Raw genomic sequence first — 14,103 nt, 5'->3', positions numbered from 1 at the left:
TCGAGATTACAGACAGCAGAAGCTCCTTCGAGCGGTTGCTCCAGGTTTTCCCAGGCACGTGGCTGCTGGAAGCCCAAGTGGGGAAGGACCTGCCCAGTGGCGCGTGGCCACTGGGAACTGGGCTGGAGCAGGCGGCTCCGGGGCAGACCTGCCCTGCGCCTCTTCTGCGATCAAACCGGGCTGAGGGCGCTCAGCACCTTTCCAGAATCAGACCTAAACACCGGTGCACTTTGACAAAGCTCAATGGAGATGCTTTGGGCTGATCTGTGGCTTGGCCAAATTCCTGCCCAGCCAGACGAGTCCTGGCTGTCCCCAGAGACCAGTCAAGGGAGAGAACGCGCCCCTTTTTATATATTCCCTTCCTTCTGGAGCTGCATTTTCATTTATTAGTGAAAAATTAAGCTGTGGCAAAGAGTCCATCTCTCAGCTCCATTTAATGTTTTGCTGTATGGAGCTGGTCTCTGCCTTGCTATTCTTCTAGTAATTAAGGAAAATTAAATGGCTAATTAGGAAACTACAGCTTCTTGTTAAGGCTCTTTTCCCCTGTAAGTAAAACTGTAATCAACCTGGGCCCTCGCTGATCTCCTTTTCTCAGAGAACAGGTTTGGGGTTATTTAATTAATGTGTGATTGCTACTGCTCGCTGTTTGCACGGAGGTGGGACCGAGCGGCCGCTCGGTGGGAGGGTGGATGGATGCTCGGGGAGGGTGGATGCTCGCGTCCCCCCTTCGCCTCCCGCCCCAGATGGAGCCCATGGGTGGGAGCAGCTTCCCGAGGCGCTGCCCAAACTCTGCTGGCAGCTGAGCCCTGGTGCGGCTGCGTGCGCAGCAAGGGACAGAAGGTGGGTTTAGAAGTCCAGAACCACTTTCTCCTCCATCACTGATATGAGGACCTTCTGCCTGTACCTCGCTCATCCATCACTCCTTGTCCTGCTTTGCCCCGCTCCTGGGATGGGGATGCTGGAAGGGTCTCCCGGTTCCCTGCCGCGATGCTGCTGCCTCACTCCCCTCCTTTGTGCCTTCACCCTGTCCCACCCCCGTGGTGCTGCTGCCTCTAAGGGCTGGGGGACCCCCGTCCGTGGGAGGGTGAGGGGCTCCTCCACACCGAGGTCCTGCCCCGGCCCTGCAGCCATGGGGGACACAGGACAAGGACGGGGGTCCTGCTGGGGCCGTGGCGGTGCCGGCCGCTCCTGGGAACAGAAGGAGTCTCCTGCGGTCCGGGCTGCAGCAGCGGGGCGGGGGCTCTGCCGCACCACTGCCCCTCCTCAGAACAAGCGCAGGCCAAGAGCTGAGCGCAGGTGTCCCCCGGTCCACCCCCATTTGCCCTTCCAGGGCCCCCCGGGACACGGGTCGAGGGTCCCAGCACGGATCCTGCCCGGCCGCATTGCCCCCCACCGTGGGAGCTGGTGCCGCCCTTTGCCTTATCGGCAATTTGCAGGTTCTGCTTCAACAAATCGTCACACAATGACTCTGTGGGAGGTCCCGTCTTCGGACCTTATCGCGGCCGTGCTGCAGGATGCGTCCCCTGCTCCCCCCGAGGCACCTGGGGGTGCTCAGCCGTGGGGGACGGGAGCGGGGCCAGGAGGTGTGCTGGGGGGCCGGTGGGGTCCCTGTGCCCCTCGAGGAGTCCCCACTCCGGGGCAGAGCTGGGGTCGAGTGCTCACGGCAGTGAGTGTGGGGGGTCTCAGCACATGGCCACGGCAGAGGAGGGGATGGGGCTCCCTCGAACTGTGGTGGCGCAGGGGAGGATGGGGAGCGGGGGGTCCTCTGCCCACACCGTCCACATGGGCTCAGCCTCAGCATCTCCCCACCTCATGTCCAGTGTCGCCTGTGCCCCCCCGGGCTGGGGCTCCCGTGCAGACCCCGCCACGGTCCCGCCAGCTCTGCCTGCAGGAATCGTCATCGCTTTATTGCAGCGGGTCGCGGTCAGCGTTACGGGCGCGTTCAGCAAAGCCTGTGGCTTTCACCAGCGCGGGGGGCTGTGACCCCCCACCCTCCCCCAGCGGGGCCCCATACTTTGCAAGGGGAGGGACCCCCTTCCCCCGGTTTCTCACTGGTCCCCCGGTCCAGCTCTCCTCCTGGTGCGGGGGGGATGCTCCAGGAGCAGGTCGGGGCAGCAGTGGGAGCCCCCAGCGCTCGCGGTGCAGCTTTCCCCGAGCGGCAGCGTGGGTGCTCTGGCCGTGCCGGCAGCAGCAAGCCGTGGCATGGAGCCGCGTCCCTGGGGACGGCTCAGCGAGTGTCCCCCTCCCCGGCCGTGGAGGCCATGACGCTGTCGATCCAGGCCACGTACGGGGCGATGCGGGTGTAGATGGCGGGTTTCTTGTAGTTGCCGCAGACTCGGGAGCCGGCCGTGACCACCCCCTCGGCCACCCCGTTGCAGACCAGGGGGCCACCGGAGTCTCCCTGCGGAACCAAGGCTCGTTAGCACTGACGAGCTCCCAGACCCCCTGAGGGGGGTCCCAGCCCGGGCCCGTGGGTCCAGCCGAGGTTCCATGTCCAGGAAAGGAGGGGACGGGAGGCCGGGGCGTGCGGTACCTTGCAGGTGTCCTTCCTGCGGGAGTCAGTGCACATCATCTTCTCAGTGATGGTGTGGTCGTGGCGGGTGCGGTGGTTGCAGACGTCGCGGCTGATCACCGGCCGCTCCACCTGCTGGAGCTTGTCCGGCCGGTGGCCGCTGTGGCTGGTGGTGCCCCAGCCCGCCACAACGCACACTGTGTCGGCCGCCACGTCCCTGTCCTCCCGCTGGAACGGCAGCACCTGCACATGCGCGTTGAGCTCCGCTTTCTCCTCCAGCTGCCACGAAGCGAGAGGGGACCCGGGTCAGCGGGGGCCAGCTACGGCCCGGGACCCAGCGGGGCACGGTAGCCCAGCCCTGACGCCGGGACTGTGCCAGACTCGGCCGTGCTCAGGGCTTTGCCACCCGCAGCCTCTGGGACGCAGCCGGAGCTGCAGCCATGAAGACCCCGGGGAAGACAAAGTCGTTTGGATGCGGCCCAAAGGTCTTTTGTGGGGGACGGAGGGACGGTCCCATGGGATGGGGAAAGAGGGACAGGGGACACCGAGCAGTCCCAGCCTGGCCGCGAGGGTTTGCTCCCGCCACGGTCCGTGTCCCCGCGGGATCCCATGGGGCAGAGGGATTTGCAGGAGTGGGGCTGTGTGCGGTGGGGAAGGAAGAGGGTCCCGGACGGGGTCCTGGCGGCCCTGAGCCCACCTGGAGGAGGAGGAGGTCGTCCTTGTTGTTGTGGATGTTGCTGCCGGGGTGGGGGATCTGAGCGCGCACCCGGTACAGGCGTTTGTGGGGCTCCGGCTCCGTGAGCGAGTGGGCACCCAGGAGGACCTGGAAGACTTTGCCATCCCTGGAAGAGAGGCAGCGCATGGGGTGCGGGGGCTCTGCCCACCCCATGGGGCATGCGGAGCTGGGGGTGTCACTGCACCTGGCCACGGAAATGGGGTGCCAGAGAGCCCCCCACGGGGTGCCGGGACCTCTGGGGGGGTCACCTCAGGCAGGAGCAGAGCCCTGGTGCCCCGACACTGGGGTCGCGGCAATGGAGCGGGATTTGGCCTGAGGCCATCAGCCACCCCCCAGCACGGAGCAGCCCCTGCGCTGGCACCCCCCCACCAGCCCCCTTCCCCCAGCACTCACGTCTCCTCAGTGCAGTGGGCAGCGCTCAGCACCCACTGCTCTGCGATGAGGAACCCCCCGCAGATGTGCTCCCCGTCCAGCTGCAGCGAGGCCATGTACGGCCTCAGGTGGGGTTCGGCCTCGTACCCCCGCAGGATCCGTCCCCGGGGCTGCCCTGGTGCAGGCGGGAGGGACCCCAGGTTAGGGGGCATCGCCGCAGCCCGCCCGGGTGGCGCATGGGGAGGGTCACCCCGGTGGTCCCCTCCTGCTGCCCCTGGACCCCTCCCCGTGGGCCACCTCAGCTCCTGGCTGAGATGGAGGCAGGAACTGGGGGGGGGCTGGGCGGGGACCCCCCTCCCTCTGTGCTGGGGATGTCGCGGCCCCAACCCGTCCCCGTCCCGGGGTGCGGTGGGGGGTACACTCACCCTTCACCATGGCCCCCCATGGCAGCAGCAGAGCGAGGACAAGGACAGGAGTGGGGCTCAGCCCCATGGCTGCGGTGGAGCCCGGTGGTGCCTCTGCCCCGGCTGTGGGGTCCGTGGGCTCTGTGGGGCCCGTGGGCTCTGTGGGGCAGACGCTGCTCGGACGGGGCCGGGGCCGGGGCTCGCTTTTATGTGCAGCTTTGGGGCGGCGGGGGGGGGGGCAGGAAGGGGCAGCGCAGGGGGAGCGGGGGGGGTTTCCGCAGCGTAGGCCGAGTGTTCTTAAATATTCGGCTTATAAAAGGGGTCAAGAGTTCCCGGCACAAACAGTGCGGGAGGGAGGAAACAGCCCGTCCCAGCTGCCGGGCCTGGCACCCGCCGCGGGGGATTTCTGCGCTGTTGTTTTCGAAGCCCCAACTGGATCCGGCTCTCGGCACGTGAAGGCTCCGGCACACGCAGCAGCGCCTGGGCCCGACCCCCCCCCCTCCCCGGGACCCCCCCCCGGACCCCCCCGGCTGCCCGGGGCCGGCGCCGGTGGGTGCCGGGGGCCGCCTGCGTGGCAGAGCTGAGCCTCCCCCGCGGGGCTGCCGGGGGTGGGGACAGCGGGTCAGGACCAGCAGCACCTGGTGGGGGTCCAGGGGGGAGACCCCTGCCCCGAGGGGGCTCCTGCGAGGGCTGGGGGGTGGCGGTGGCAGTGATGGGGGTGGTGGGGACGGCGGTGGCGGGGATGGCGGTGGCAGCCCCGGTCCCCCTCTGCCTTTCTCCCCGGTGCCACTAAGCGGAGCCACCGCCTCGGCTCCCGCCGCTCCCGCCGTGTCCCCGAGCCCCGGAGCCGCCCGTCGCCCCCGCCCGGGTCTCCTCCCCGCGGCCGTGTGGGGCCGGGCCGGGGTCTGGGCCCCTGTTTGGGGCCGGGGGGGCCTCCCCTCGCCCCTCGCCGGGGCGGCCACCGTCGCCCACAGCCGGATCTGGCCACGTCGCGGCCCGCGGGCTCTGCCGTACTCCCGCCAGCGCGGCCGGGACCGAGTGGGCTCCCGGGGAAACCGGGCAAGGGGCCGCAGCCCACCCTCCTCCTCCTCCTCCTCCTCCTCATGCACCGCGAGTCTTCACAGTTCGAAATCGCGGGGTTCCCTTTGTCTGCCTGCACAGACCCCCCCACCCCAAGCCATCGACTGCTTGACCCCCCCAGTGTCAGCCAGCACCCCGACCCCCAGCACCAACGGACCCCCCCGTCCCCGGCCGGACGGGGACACCGGCGAGGAGGGTGCTGGTGCGCGGGGAGAGGGGTGCCCTGGGGACGAGCGGGTTGCTCTGTGGGGGCGGTTTGGCTTCCCGCTCCCCCCATGCGTTGGGCAGCACATGGCGGGAGAGGTCGGACCATGCGGCCGGGAGGAGAGCGGTGCAGCGTGGCCGGCGGCGGAGGCGGCTGAGTCTGGCTCAAACCGGGGATTTTCCGCAGGGACAGCGGCTTAATCGCGGCTTCCAGGGATTCGGGATTTAGACATTAAATACGCTGGGAGATTTCTGCCCACTTAGGGCCAAAAATGGAACAAGGGCAACGTATGGTGGTCGGTGCGGTGGCGCGGGGCCGTGCCGAGCCCGGGCGGGACTGTGAGTGGGGAGGCGGTGGGCCGAGCGTGGGGTGCGGGGCACAGGGCATGGGGTACGGCGTCGGGCTCGGTCCGGACCGGGGTCCACTGCAAGTGTGGGGCAGCAAAGGCAGGGGAGGATGGGGCAGGGGTGCGCGACCTCCTCCGAGAGGTGCTGGCAGTCCCGGGGGGAGCAAAGGCGGTGCACCCACTTCCCCCACCCTGAATTCGGGGCGACTCAGGGCTCCAGCAGAGGTTGGCGTCGGGCTGCACCCCAGCGCCCCTCTGCCCGCACCGGCCTCGTGAGCACAGGGAGGGGGTTCGCCCCCTGAGGCCCCCGGGATTTGGGGTGCCGGGGGCTGGCGGGGCTCTGCTCTGGCGCGGGGTGGGTTTGGGGGTCACACCCCCCCGTGCTGCGGGAGCCCCACCTTGGCGGCCCTCGGGCCACCCCAGCCCCGGGGTGGGGGAGCCCGGCGAGGGAGGGGGCTCTGCAGGGCAGGAGGGTCCCCGGGGCGGGGGCAGAACCCCCACAGCCCCCAGAACATGGGGGAAGAGGGCTGATCGGGGCGAGGCCGGAGCCCCGGGGGGGGTCGCGGGGGGACACCCCCTTCCCGGTGCCCGCTGCACAGCCGGGGGCGCAGAGCAGCTTTCGGTGGGCGCGGGGGGGGGCGGTCCTGCTCTCCGCCCCCGGCCCCGCCCGGCCCTTTGTCTCACCCCCGACCCCCCGCCGGACCCCCATCCCCGGGCCCCGCGGGGGCTCAGCGCCCCGGGAGGGGTCGGGAGCGGCGGGGCGGGGCGGGGGGCGGTGGCGGCGGAGGAGGAGGAGGAGGAGGCGGCGGGGGCGGAGGAAGGCGCCGCTCCCCGCGCTCGGCCGAGGCAGGAGCATCCCGGCTGCCGGGGACCCCCGCGCCCGCCGCCCCCCGCCCCCCCCGCCCCCCCCGGGGCGGCCGCAGCAGAGGTGAGTGGGGGGCGGCGGCCGCGCGCTGCACAAAGGGCCGCTCCCCGCCCCCCCCCCCCCCCCGCCGACCCCCGCCCGCGGCTGCGGCACGACCGGGAGCGCCCCCTCCCTCCGTGCTGCCCCCCCGTTAATACCCCCCCGTTATTCACCCGCCGTTATTGCCCCCCCCCGCTATTACCCCCCCGCGTTATTGCCCCCCCTCCCCCGCTATTGCCCCCCGTTGCTCCATCCCCGTTATCTCCCCCCCCCCCCCCCCGCCCCCGTTTTGCAGCCGGGGCTCGGTGGCGGTTCCGGGCGCCTGGGCCGGGGGGACCCCGGGGACCCCCATCCGCGGCGCGGCTCTGCGGGCGGCACACCCCCTCCCCACGCCCTCCGCAGCAGCCTCGCCGCCTGTCGCGGTAGTGGCCGCCTGTCGCGACAAGCCGAGCCTCCGCCCCACCTGTTGTCACAGCCGCCGGCTCGGCCGCACCCCCCGGGGTGGTGGGGGTCCCCGGGGGGAGCGGGGACAGCCCCGGCCCCGCTCGCCCCGCGGTGATGCCGGGGGGGTTCCGGGGGGTCCCGGCAGGGGCGGCCCCCGGGTACCGGCAGCATCTCCCCGGGGAGCGGCTGCGGGGGGGCAGCGGGGTGAGCCCGGCGGCTGCCCGGTCCCCCCCGTAGGGCGGAGAACGGGGGGTGACGCCGCTGCCCCCCGGCAGGGCGGAGGCGCAGCCCGGCGGGACCCCGGCGGCGGCCCCGGGACCATGATCCCCCCCAAGGAGAAGGCCAGGGCCCCCAAGGACAGCATGACGCTCCTGCCCTGCTTCTACTTCGTGGAGGTGGGTGGTGGGGGGCTGGGGGGGTGGGGGGTGGGGGCTGAGCCGGGGGCTCCTGCCTCAGGCCCTGGTCCTGCCCTGGCGTGGAGGGGACGGGGGCTTTGCCCCTTCCCGGTGGGGCCACACGATGCCGGTGCCCACCGAACCGGGTGGTGCGGCGGTCCCGACGCTCTCGCTCCCCCCAGCTGCCCATCGTGGCCTCCTCCATCGTGACGCTCTACTTCCTGGAGCTGACGGACCTCTTCAAGCCGGCCAAGGTGGGCTTCCAGTGCTACGACCGGGCGCTCTCCATGCCCTACGTGGAGACCAACGAGGAGCTCATCCCGCTGCTCATGCTGCTCAGCCTGGCCTTCGCCGCGCCCGCCGCCTCGGTGCGTCCCGGGGCTCATCCTGCTGGGGGTGGGGGGAGGATGGAGCCGGCCCAGTGGCAGAGCCAGGGCTCGGGGTGCAGGGAGCCTGGAGCTGCCCTGCATCCGAGTGGTGGCACCACCAACAGCCCAGACCCCCCCCGATCCCCACGGGGCAGCACCCCCTGAGCCTCTGGTCCCTCCCCAGATCATGGTCGGGGAGGGCATCGTGTACTGCCTGCAGTCCAGGCTGAAGGGACGCGCCGGTGCCGAGGGCAGCATTAACGCCGGCGGCTGCAACTTCAACTCCTTCCTGCGCCGGACCGTAAGGTTTGTGGGTACGTTGTGCTGCAGCCCGGGCAGGAGCTCTGCCCACCGCGGGGGCTGGTCCGAGGGACCAAGGGCTGGAGGGGCCGCGGGGGCACCCGGGATGCGACAGCAGGAATGCGCGTGCCCACCCAGACCCCGGACACCGCACTAGACCCTTCTCAGTGCCTGTGGGTGCCCTGGGGCTGGGTGGGCACTGGGTGCCCTGTGTGGGACAGGGTGACCCGCCGCCCTGCCCCTGCTGTCCCCAGGCGTCCACGTGTTCGGGCTCTGTGCCACGGCCCTGGTGACGGACGTTATCCAACTGGCCACCGGCTACCACGCGCCCTTCTTCCTGACCGTCTGCAAGCCCAACTACACGCTGCTGGGCACCCCCTGCGATGCCAACCCCTACATCACCCAGGACATCTGCTCGGGCACGGACAAGCACGCCATCCTCTCTGCCAGGTACGTGCCGGGGGGAGACCCGTGCCGTGATGCCAACCCTCCCACCCCGTCCCAACTGTGCCCCCCGTCTCCCCACAGGAAGACTTTCCCATCCCAGCACGCGACGCTCTCGGCTTTCGCTGCCGTCTATGTGTCGGTGAGTTCCCGGCGCTGCTCGGCTCTCGGCCCCGCGTGTGCTGGCTCGGGGCAGCGTGAGCTCCGTGCCATCGGGCAGCAGCGTCCCTCTCCTGTCGGCCCACCCCCTCCCCTGCAGAGACAAGCTCTGCCTGACACGCATGTGCCCGTGTTGAGGCGTGAGTGCATGCACACCCGTGTGCACACCCGTGCACGCTCAGGCACTCTCAGTTCCACGTGCACCCAAGAGCCCTCTGCATGGCCGTGCGCTGGGGAGCGGGACACTGTGGTGCTGTGATGGCAGCAGGTGCCGGTGCCACGAGCCGCGACTAACAGCCTGTTCCTGCCCCGTTGTCACCGCCACCAGATGTATTTCAATTCCATCATCTCGGACAGCACCAAACTCCTCAAACCCATCCTGGTCTTTGCCTTTGCCATCGCCGCCGGCATCTGTGGCCTGACCCAGATCACCCAGTACCGCAGCCACCCCGCCGACGTCTACGTGGGCTTCCTCATCGGCTCCGGCATCGCTGCCTACCTGGTGCGTGCTGGTCCCTGCCTCCGGGGCGGCCGCGGTGGCTCGGGAGGGAGGGATGCTTGGTGCAGGCCGTGGTCCCCAGGCCTGTGCTCACCCCACGCTCCCGCTCCCGCAGGCTTACCACGCCGTTGGCAACTTCCGTGCCCCGATGGAGAGGGTCCCGGTGCCAGCACCGGCCAAGGATGCGCTGCGGGCACTGACGCAGCGGGGCCATGACTCCGTCTACCACCAGAACAAGTCGGTGAGCACTGATGAGCTGAACCCACAGACGCGGCTGGAGGAGGCGGCACGGCCGGTGCCGCGGGAGAAGAACTCCCTGGGCAGCCTGAAGCGTGCCAGCGTGGATGTGGACCTGCTGGCCCCCCGCAGCCCCATGGGCAAGGAGAACATGGTGACCTTCAGCAACACCCTGCCCCGCGTCAACACCCCCTCCATGGACGACCCCGCGCGGCGCCACATGACCATCCACGTCCCCGTGGACGCCTCCCGCTCCAAGCAGCTCATCACCGAGTGGAAGCAGAAGTCACTGGAGGGCCGGAGCATGACGCTGGCGGAGGAGGCGGCCCACGGCCGGGGCACCGGGGACGCCAGCGAGGACGTCCCCCCCTCCCTCTACCCCACGGTGCAAGCGCGCTCGGCCGAGCGGGCGGCCATGGGGCCCCGCGTCCTCATCCAGCCCCGGCCGGGCGCCTCGCAGCTGGTGCACATCCCCGAGGAGAGCCAGGCGGGCGCCGGCGTCGCAGCCGGCAGCGGGGCGGCCGTGCGGGCCAAGTGGGTGATGGTGGCGGAGAAGGGGGGGGCGCAGCGGGTAGCCAACCCCCCGCGCCTGATGCAGGTCATCGCCATGTCCAAGCAGCAGAGCATGGTCTCCGTCACCCCCAAGCACTCGGAGACGTCCTCGTCCTCCACCAGCTCCGACTCGTCCCAGTACCGCTCGCCCTCCGAGCGAGACAGCTCCAGCATCATCACCATCGACGCCCACGCTCCCCACCACCCCGTCGTCCACCTCTCCGCCGGCAACGGGCCCTGGGAGTGGAAGTCGGGGCCGAAGGGGCCGGAGGGGCCGGACGCCTACGAGCTGGGCGAGATGGGGAAGGATTTCCGTGGCTTCCGCCCAGCCAAGAGCGCCGGCGTCTCCCCCGGCTCCTCCGTCAGCGACATGGAGCAGGACGAGCCGCGCTACGGCAGCCTGGCCGCCATCCCGGGGGCGGTGGGGGGCAGCGGGGAGCGGGTGGACCCCCCCTCCGAGGGGCTGCTGGGCACGGCCAGCCGGGAGTCCACGCTGCGGAGGAAGCCGGCCGAGAGGGACGGGCAGGGGGACAGCGAGGTGGACCACTACTACAAGAAAATGCAAGCCAGCCGGAGGTTTAAGGACTGAGCCTCCATTGCCTTCCCTGCCCTCGGCCCCTGCCCCAGCTCGGGGGGGTTGGGGGGGTCCATAACGCCAGCGTCCCTCTCTGCTGGGGGGCATCGGGGTGCGGCTGTCTTTGGCGTTGGGGCGACCGAGCGGCACGAGGATGTGGCAGAACACGGTCACACCGGACCCTGAGCCAGCCGAGACGCGTGTGGGACCCCCCCGGTGCGGGACCCCCTCCCGCCTGGGCAGCTGGGGGAGCCTGGGGGGCTCTGTCCCCCCCGGCCGGTGGGGCTGCACAGCTCCGTGCACTTTTGACTTTCTTTTTCTCTCTAACATAGGTGCTGACATTTCTGAGGGGTTAATTTATTCCGGCTCGGGAAGTGTATGTCGGGGGGGGGGGGAGCAAATGGTGCTGAAGGGCTTTAAGGGGGGGCCGGATCGAGGGGTCCTGGGTAGGGGGTGGCTGCAGTGGGGCGACAGGTCCCAGCTTGTGTGGGGATCTGGGGACGCTGGGGAGGGTCCTGCGAGAGCGGCGTGGGAGTGGTCGTGGCAGACCCCCCCCATCCTACGCCACTGGTCGGTGCTGGGGGAGGATGAGGGGGGGCAGTGCCAGGAGGGGGTGGGGGGCGTTCGCCCGGGGGCTCTGGGCGGGCGGAGGCTGTAAATACTGCACGGGCTGAAGCAGAGGGTGGGTGTTGGGGTGGGGGCGCAGGGTCCGGGCACCGCTGGGGGGGGCATGGGGGGGACGAGCTCCGTCCCCAGGAGCAGCAGTCCTGGGCTGGGGACCGCGGTTGGGGGAGGGGGGCGGGGGGGTCTCCAGGCTGCGAATGCATCTGTCGGGCAACGGCTGAAGTGCTGTGGTTGGAAAGCAAATAAACATGTGGATGTTCCCCGGATCGGCTCCTTCGCTGCGGGGGGGGAGAAGCTGCTGGTCCCACGGTGGCACTGGGGGGGGTCAGGACTGGGGCTCATCACCGTCTGTGGGGGGCTGCTCCGCGCAGACGAGTGCTGTGGTCGGACGGGTGGGAGAGCGCCGGTGCTGCCGAGGGCAGAGCTCAGCCGGGGGCTTCGGGCAGCGGCGTGAGCTGGGGGGGGACACCCTGCCTGAGCCCCTGAGCCTGCGCCGTGGCCGAGCGGCCCGATGGTGAGGGAGGGAGTGATGCTTTTAATGCACTGTGTGACACCCCCTCCCCCTTCCCAGGGAGGGCCCCCACCCCTCCGAAATGGGCTCAGGATCCTTCTCCCTCCTCCACGGGGCAGGGTGAAGCCCTTCCAGGCTCCCCAGCGCGGTCACTGTCAGACAAGCATGAGCAGTTCCATTACTACAGCGTTACGCGGGACCCCCCAGCGAGGAGGGGGCTGTGAGCCGCACCGCGCGCTCCATCGCACCCCGGGGAGTTGGGGGGGCTGCGTGGCCCCGGAGCATCGCTGCCACGTGCATCGTCCTGCAAACCCCCGGGCCAGAGGGGCCCAGCGCACCGAGACCCCCTCGTCGTCCTCCCGCCGCGGCAGCAAAATGCCGCCGCTGCAGTTTCCCGCTGCGTTGCTGTGGCAACGTGGGATCCGGCACCGCACTGGGCTCCCGCGTGTCACCGCCAGCAGCGGCAGCGCCACGAGGCCCAGTGACCCCCAACCGGTGACCTGTCCCCCTGTGACTGCACCACAGCGGCCAGCGGAGCCCCGGCAGGGAGGATGCAAAACAAGGACAGGGATGGACAGCAAAGGCCATTGTGGACCCTCAGAGACCTCATTTGGTGTCCTTCAGCACCGCCGCCTCCCCCAGCCCCGTCCCTGTACGGTGAGGGCGAAACCCCGCACGACCCATCCCCGGCGCGGAGGAGCATCTGGTCCCATTTGTCACAGCCTGTAAATCACCCGGGGAGCGGCGGCCGCCCACCGCGCGCAGCCTTCCCGGGGGAGAGCGGGGACGGGGACGGCGGGAGCACGGGTGGCATTGGGCAGGAGAGGCAGAAAAGCAGCTGAAGCACACGGCAGCAAAGCAGGACCACCGCCACGCCACTGCTGTCCATCGGGCAGAGACAGGGAGGGACCGCTGGCGAGGGCAGCTGGGCTGGCAGCCCCACGCTCCGGCTCACCCGGTATCACAGCCAAGGGCTGGAGCAGCCCCAGAGCCCCCCGGGTCTACAGCGGCTCCACGGAGCTGAGGCTGGTTTTGCTCTGCAGCCCGTGGGAGCTGCCACCGAGCGGGGGCTGAGCCCCCCGGTGCCGCCAGAGCCGTCCCAGCCTGGGCCCATGTCCCCCCCCAGAAACGGGGCAATTGTGCCAAAGGCACCGAACTGCCGCTGCCAATTGGATTAACAGTGGATATCCCAAAGCCTCCGCCTGGCAAACATATGGATTATCCAGCATCACCCTGCCCGGGTGCTGGAAAAGCCACCCAGGGATTAGCGGGCAGATTGCTGGCAGCAGCCCGAGGGGTGGGGGGCTGCGGGGGGGCACCACCCGGTTAGAGGGTTGGTGAGCTGAGGAGGGTCCGACGCCATCCGGCAGCAGCACGAGGCCACAGTGGTGCGGGCTGCGGTGTCCCGCGGTGGTGTGGGTGACACAGGAGGGTGAAACAGGGCGGTGGTGACACCGAAGGGGACGGACGCTTTGCTCGGGCAGCCCTTGGTGGGGGGAAGGGGCGATGTGGGGGGGCCCACGCTGCCGCCGCCACCGCCGCTCTCACGGCTCATTGCGGTGAGCGATGGCGTCACACGCCGCTTCACGCTGCCTCTGACCCAGTGGTTTCCATAGCGACTGCCAGCCCCGCGCCATCCCGCAGCCCCCCCGGGCAGTCCCCCCCGGCCCCCGCGCCTGGGGACACACAGGAGTGGGAGCATCGTCATCATCCTCCTCATCCTCCCCCCGCCCGGGGCTGCGGGAAGCAGAGACGGGGTCCCAAGGGGGCTGCCAGACCCCATCTCCCGTCCCCCCCCCGTGAACCAGGAGAAGACCCCGACTTCGTGCCCCAGGGCTCAGCCCTGCACCCAGCCCCGGCACTGCCGCCAGGCACCGCTCGCCCCCCCAGCCAGGGGCACCCGCTTTGGGACCCCCTCGGCTGCAGGGCGGGGGGCGGTGACAGCAGAAGTCCCCTCATTAACCCAACTCCAGTTGCTGATCGCTCCTGGACATCAACACAGAGTCCCTCGCAGCCCGTGGAACACTGACATCCCGCTGAAGGGACGGCACCGGATTCCCGTTCTGAGCCGTGGGCCTTCGGTGACGCCGCTCTCGACCGCCGCCCCACAGCACCTTCCTTTGAAACGCCGAACCGCACCTCCACGGGGAGAGCCCCAGCGCGGGGCGTGCAGCACTCCGGGGCGCGGGGGCTGAGGGTCGCCTCCTCCCTCCCCACACCGCACCGGGACTGCATGGGGGACGTGGCAGCCTTTGGTGAGCTGCAGTTTATCGGGGGGTGCTCAGCAGCACCCGCACCCCCCCGGCCGGGCAGGGGCACCCTGGGAGCAGCAGCGGCGGCAGGGCTGGCAGAGAATTCCCGTGCTGTACCCGGAGCTGCTGGCGCCACTCGGGGGGACGGGCCTTTCAGAGGGGGGTTATTCTGCCACAAATGTCAT

General features: G+C 70.2%; 2 protein-coding genes across 2 annotated transcripts; one reads left to right on the top strand and one right to left on the bottom strand.

Moving 5' to 3' along the window:
* Nucleotides 1–1,886: 1,886 nt before the first annotated feature.
* Nucleotides 1,887–4,208, bottom strand: CFD (complement factor D). The gene is made up of 5 exons (XM_082495488.1): nt 4,046–4,208; nt 3,642–3,795; nt 3,210–3,354; nt 2,534–2,791; nt 1,887–2,401 (listed from the first exon to the last, which is right to left on the bottom strand). The coding sequence occupies exons 1-5, from the start codon at nt 4,110–4,112 to the stop codon at nt 2,228–2,230; spliced, it is 798 nt and encodes a 265-aa protein (XP_082351614.1). The 5' UTR covers nt 4,113–4,208; the 3' UTR covers nt 1,887–2,227.
* Nucleotides 4,209–7,323: 3,115 nt separating this feature from the next.
* PLPPR3 (phospholipid phosphatase related 3) lies at nt 7,324–10,579 on the top strand (the record flags this gene model as incomplete). The annotated part of the gene is made up of 7 exons (XM_082495461.1): nt 7,324–7,398; nt 7,581–7,766; nt 7,951–8,080; nt 8,321–8,516; nt 8,595–8,652; nt 8,998–9,171; nt 9,284–10,579. The coding sequence occupies 7 exons, from the start codon at nt 7,324–7,326 to the stop codon at nt 10,544–10,546; spliced, it is 2,082 nt and encodes a 693-aa protein (XP_082351587.1). The 3' UTR covers nt 10,547–10,579.
* Between the last annotated feature and the right edge of the window lie 3,524 nt (nt 10,580–14,103).

The sequence above is a fragment of the Vanellus vanellus genome (assembly GCF_965231255.1).
Source record: "Vanellus vanellus genome assembly, chromosome: 25".
Lineage (NCBI taxonomy): Eukaryota > Metazoa > Chordata > Aves > Charadriiformes > Charadriidae > Vanellus > Vanellus vanellus.
This window is presented reverse-complemented; position numbering and strand designations above follow the sequence as displayed.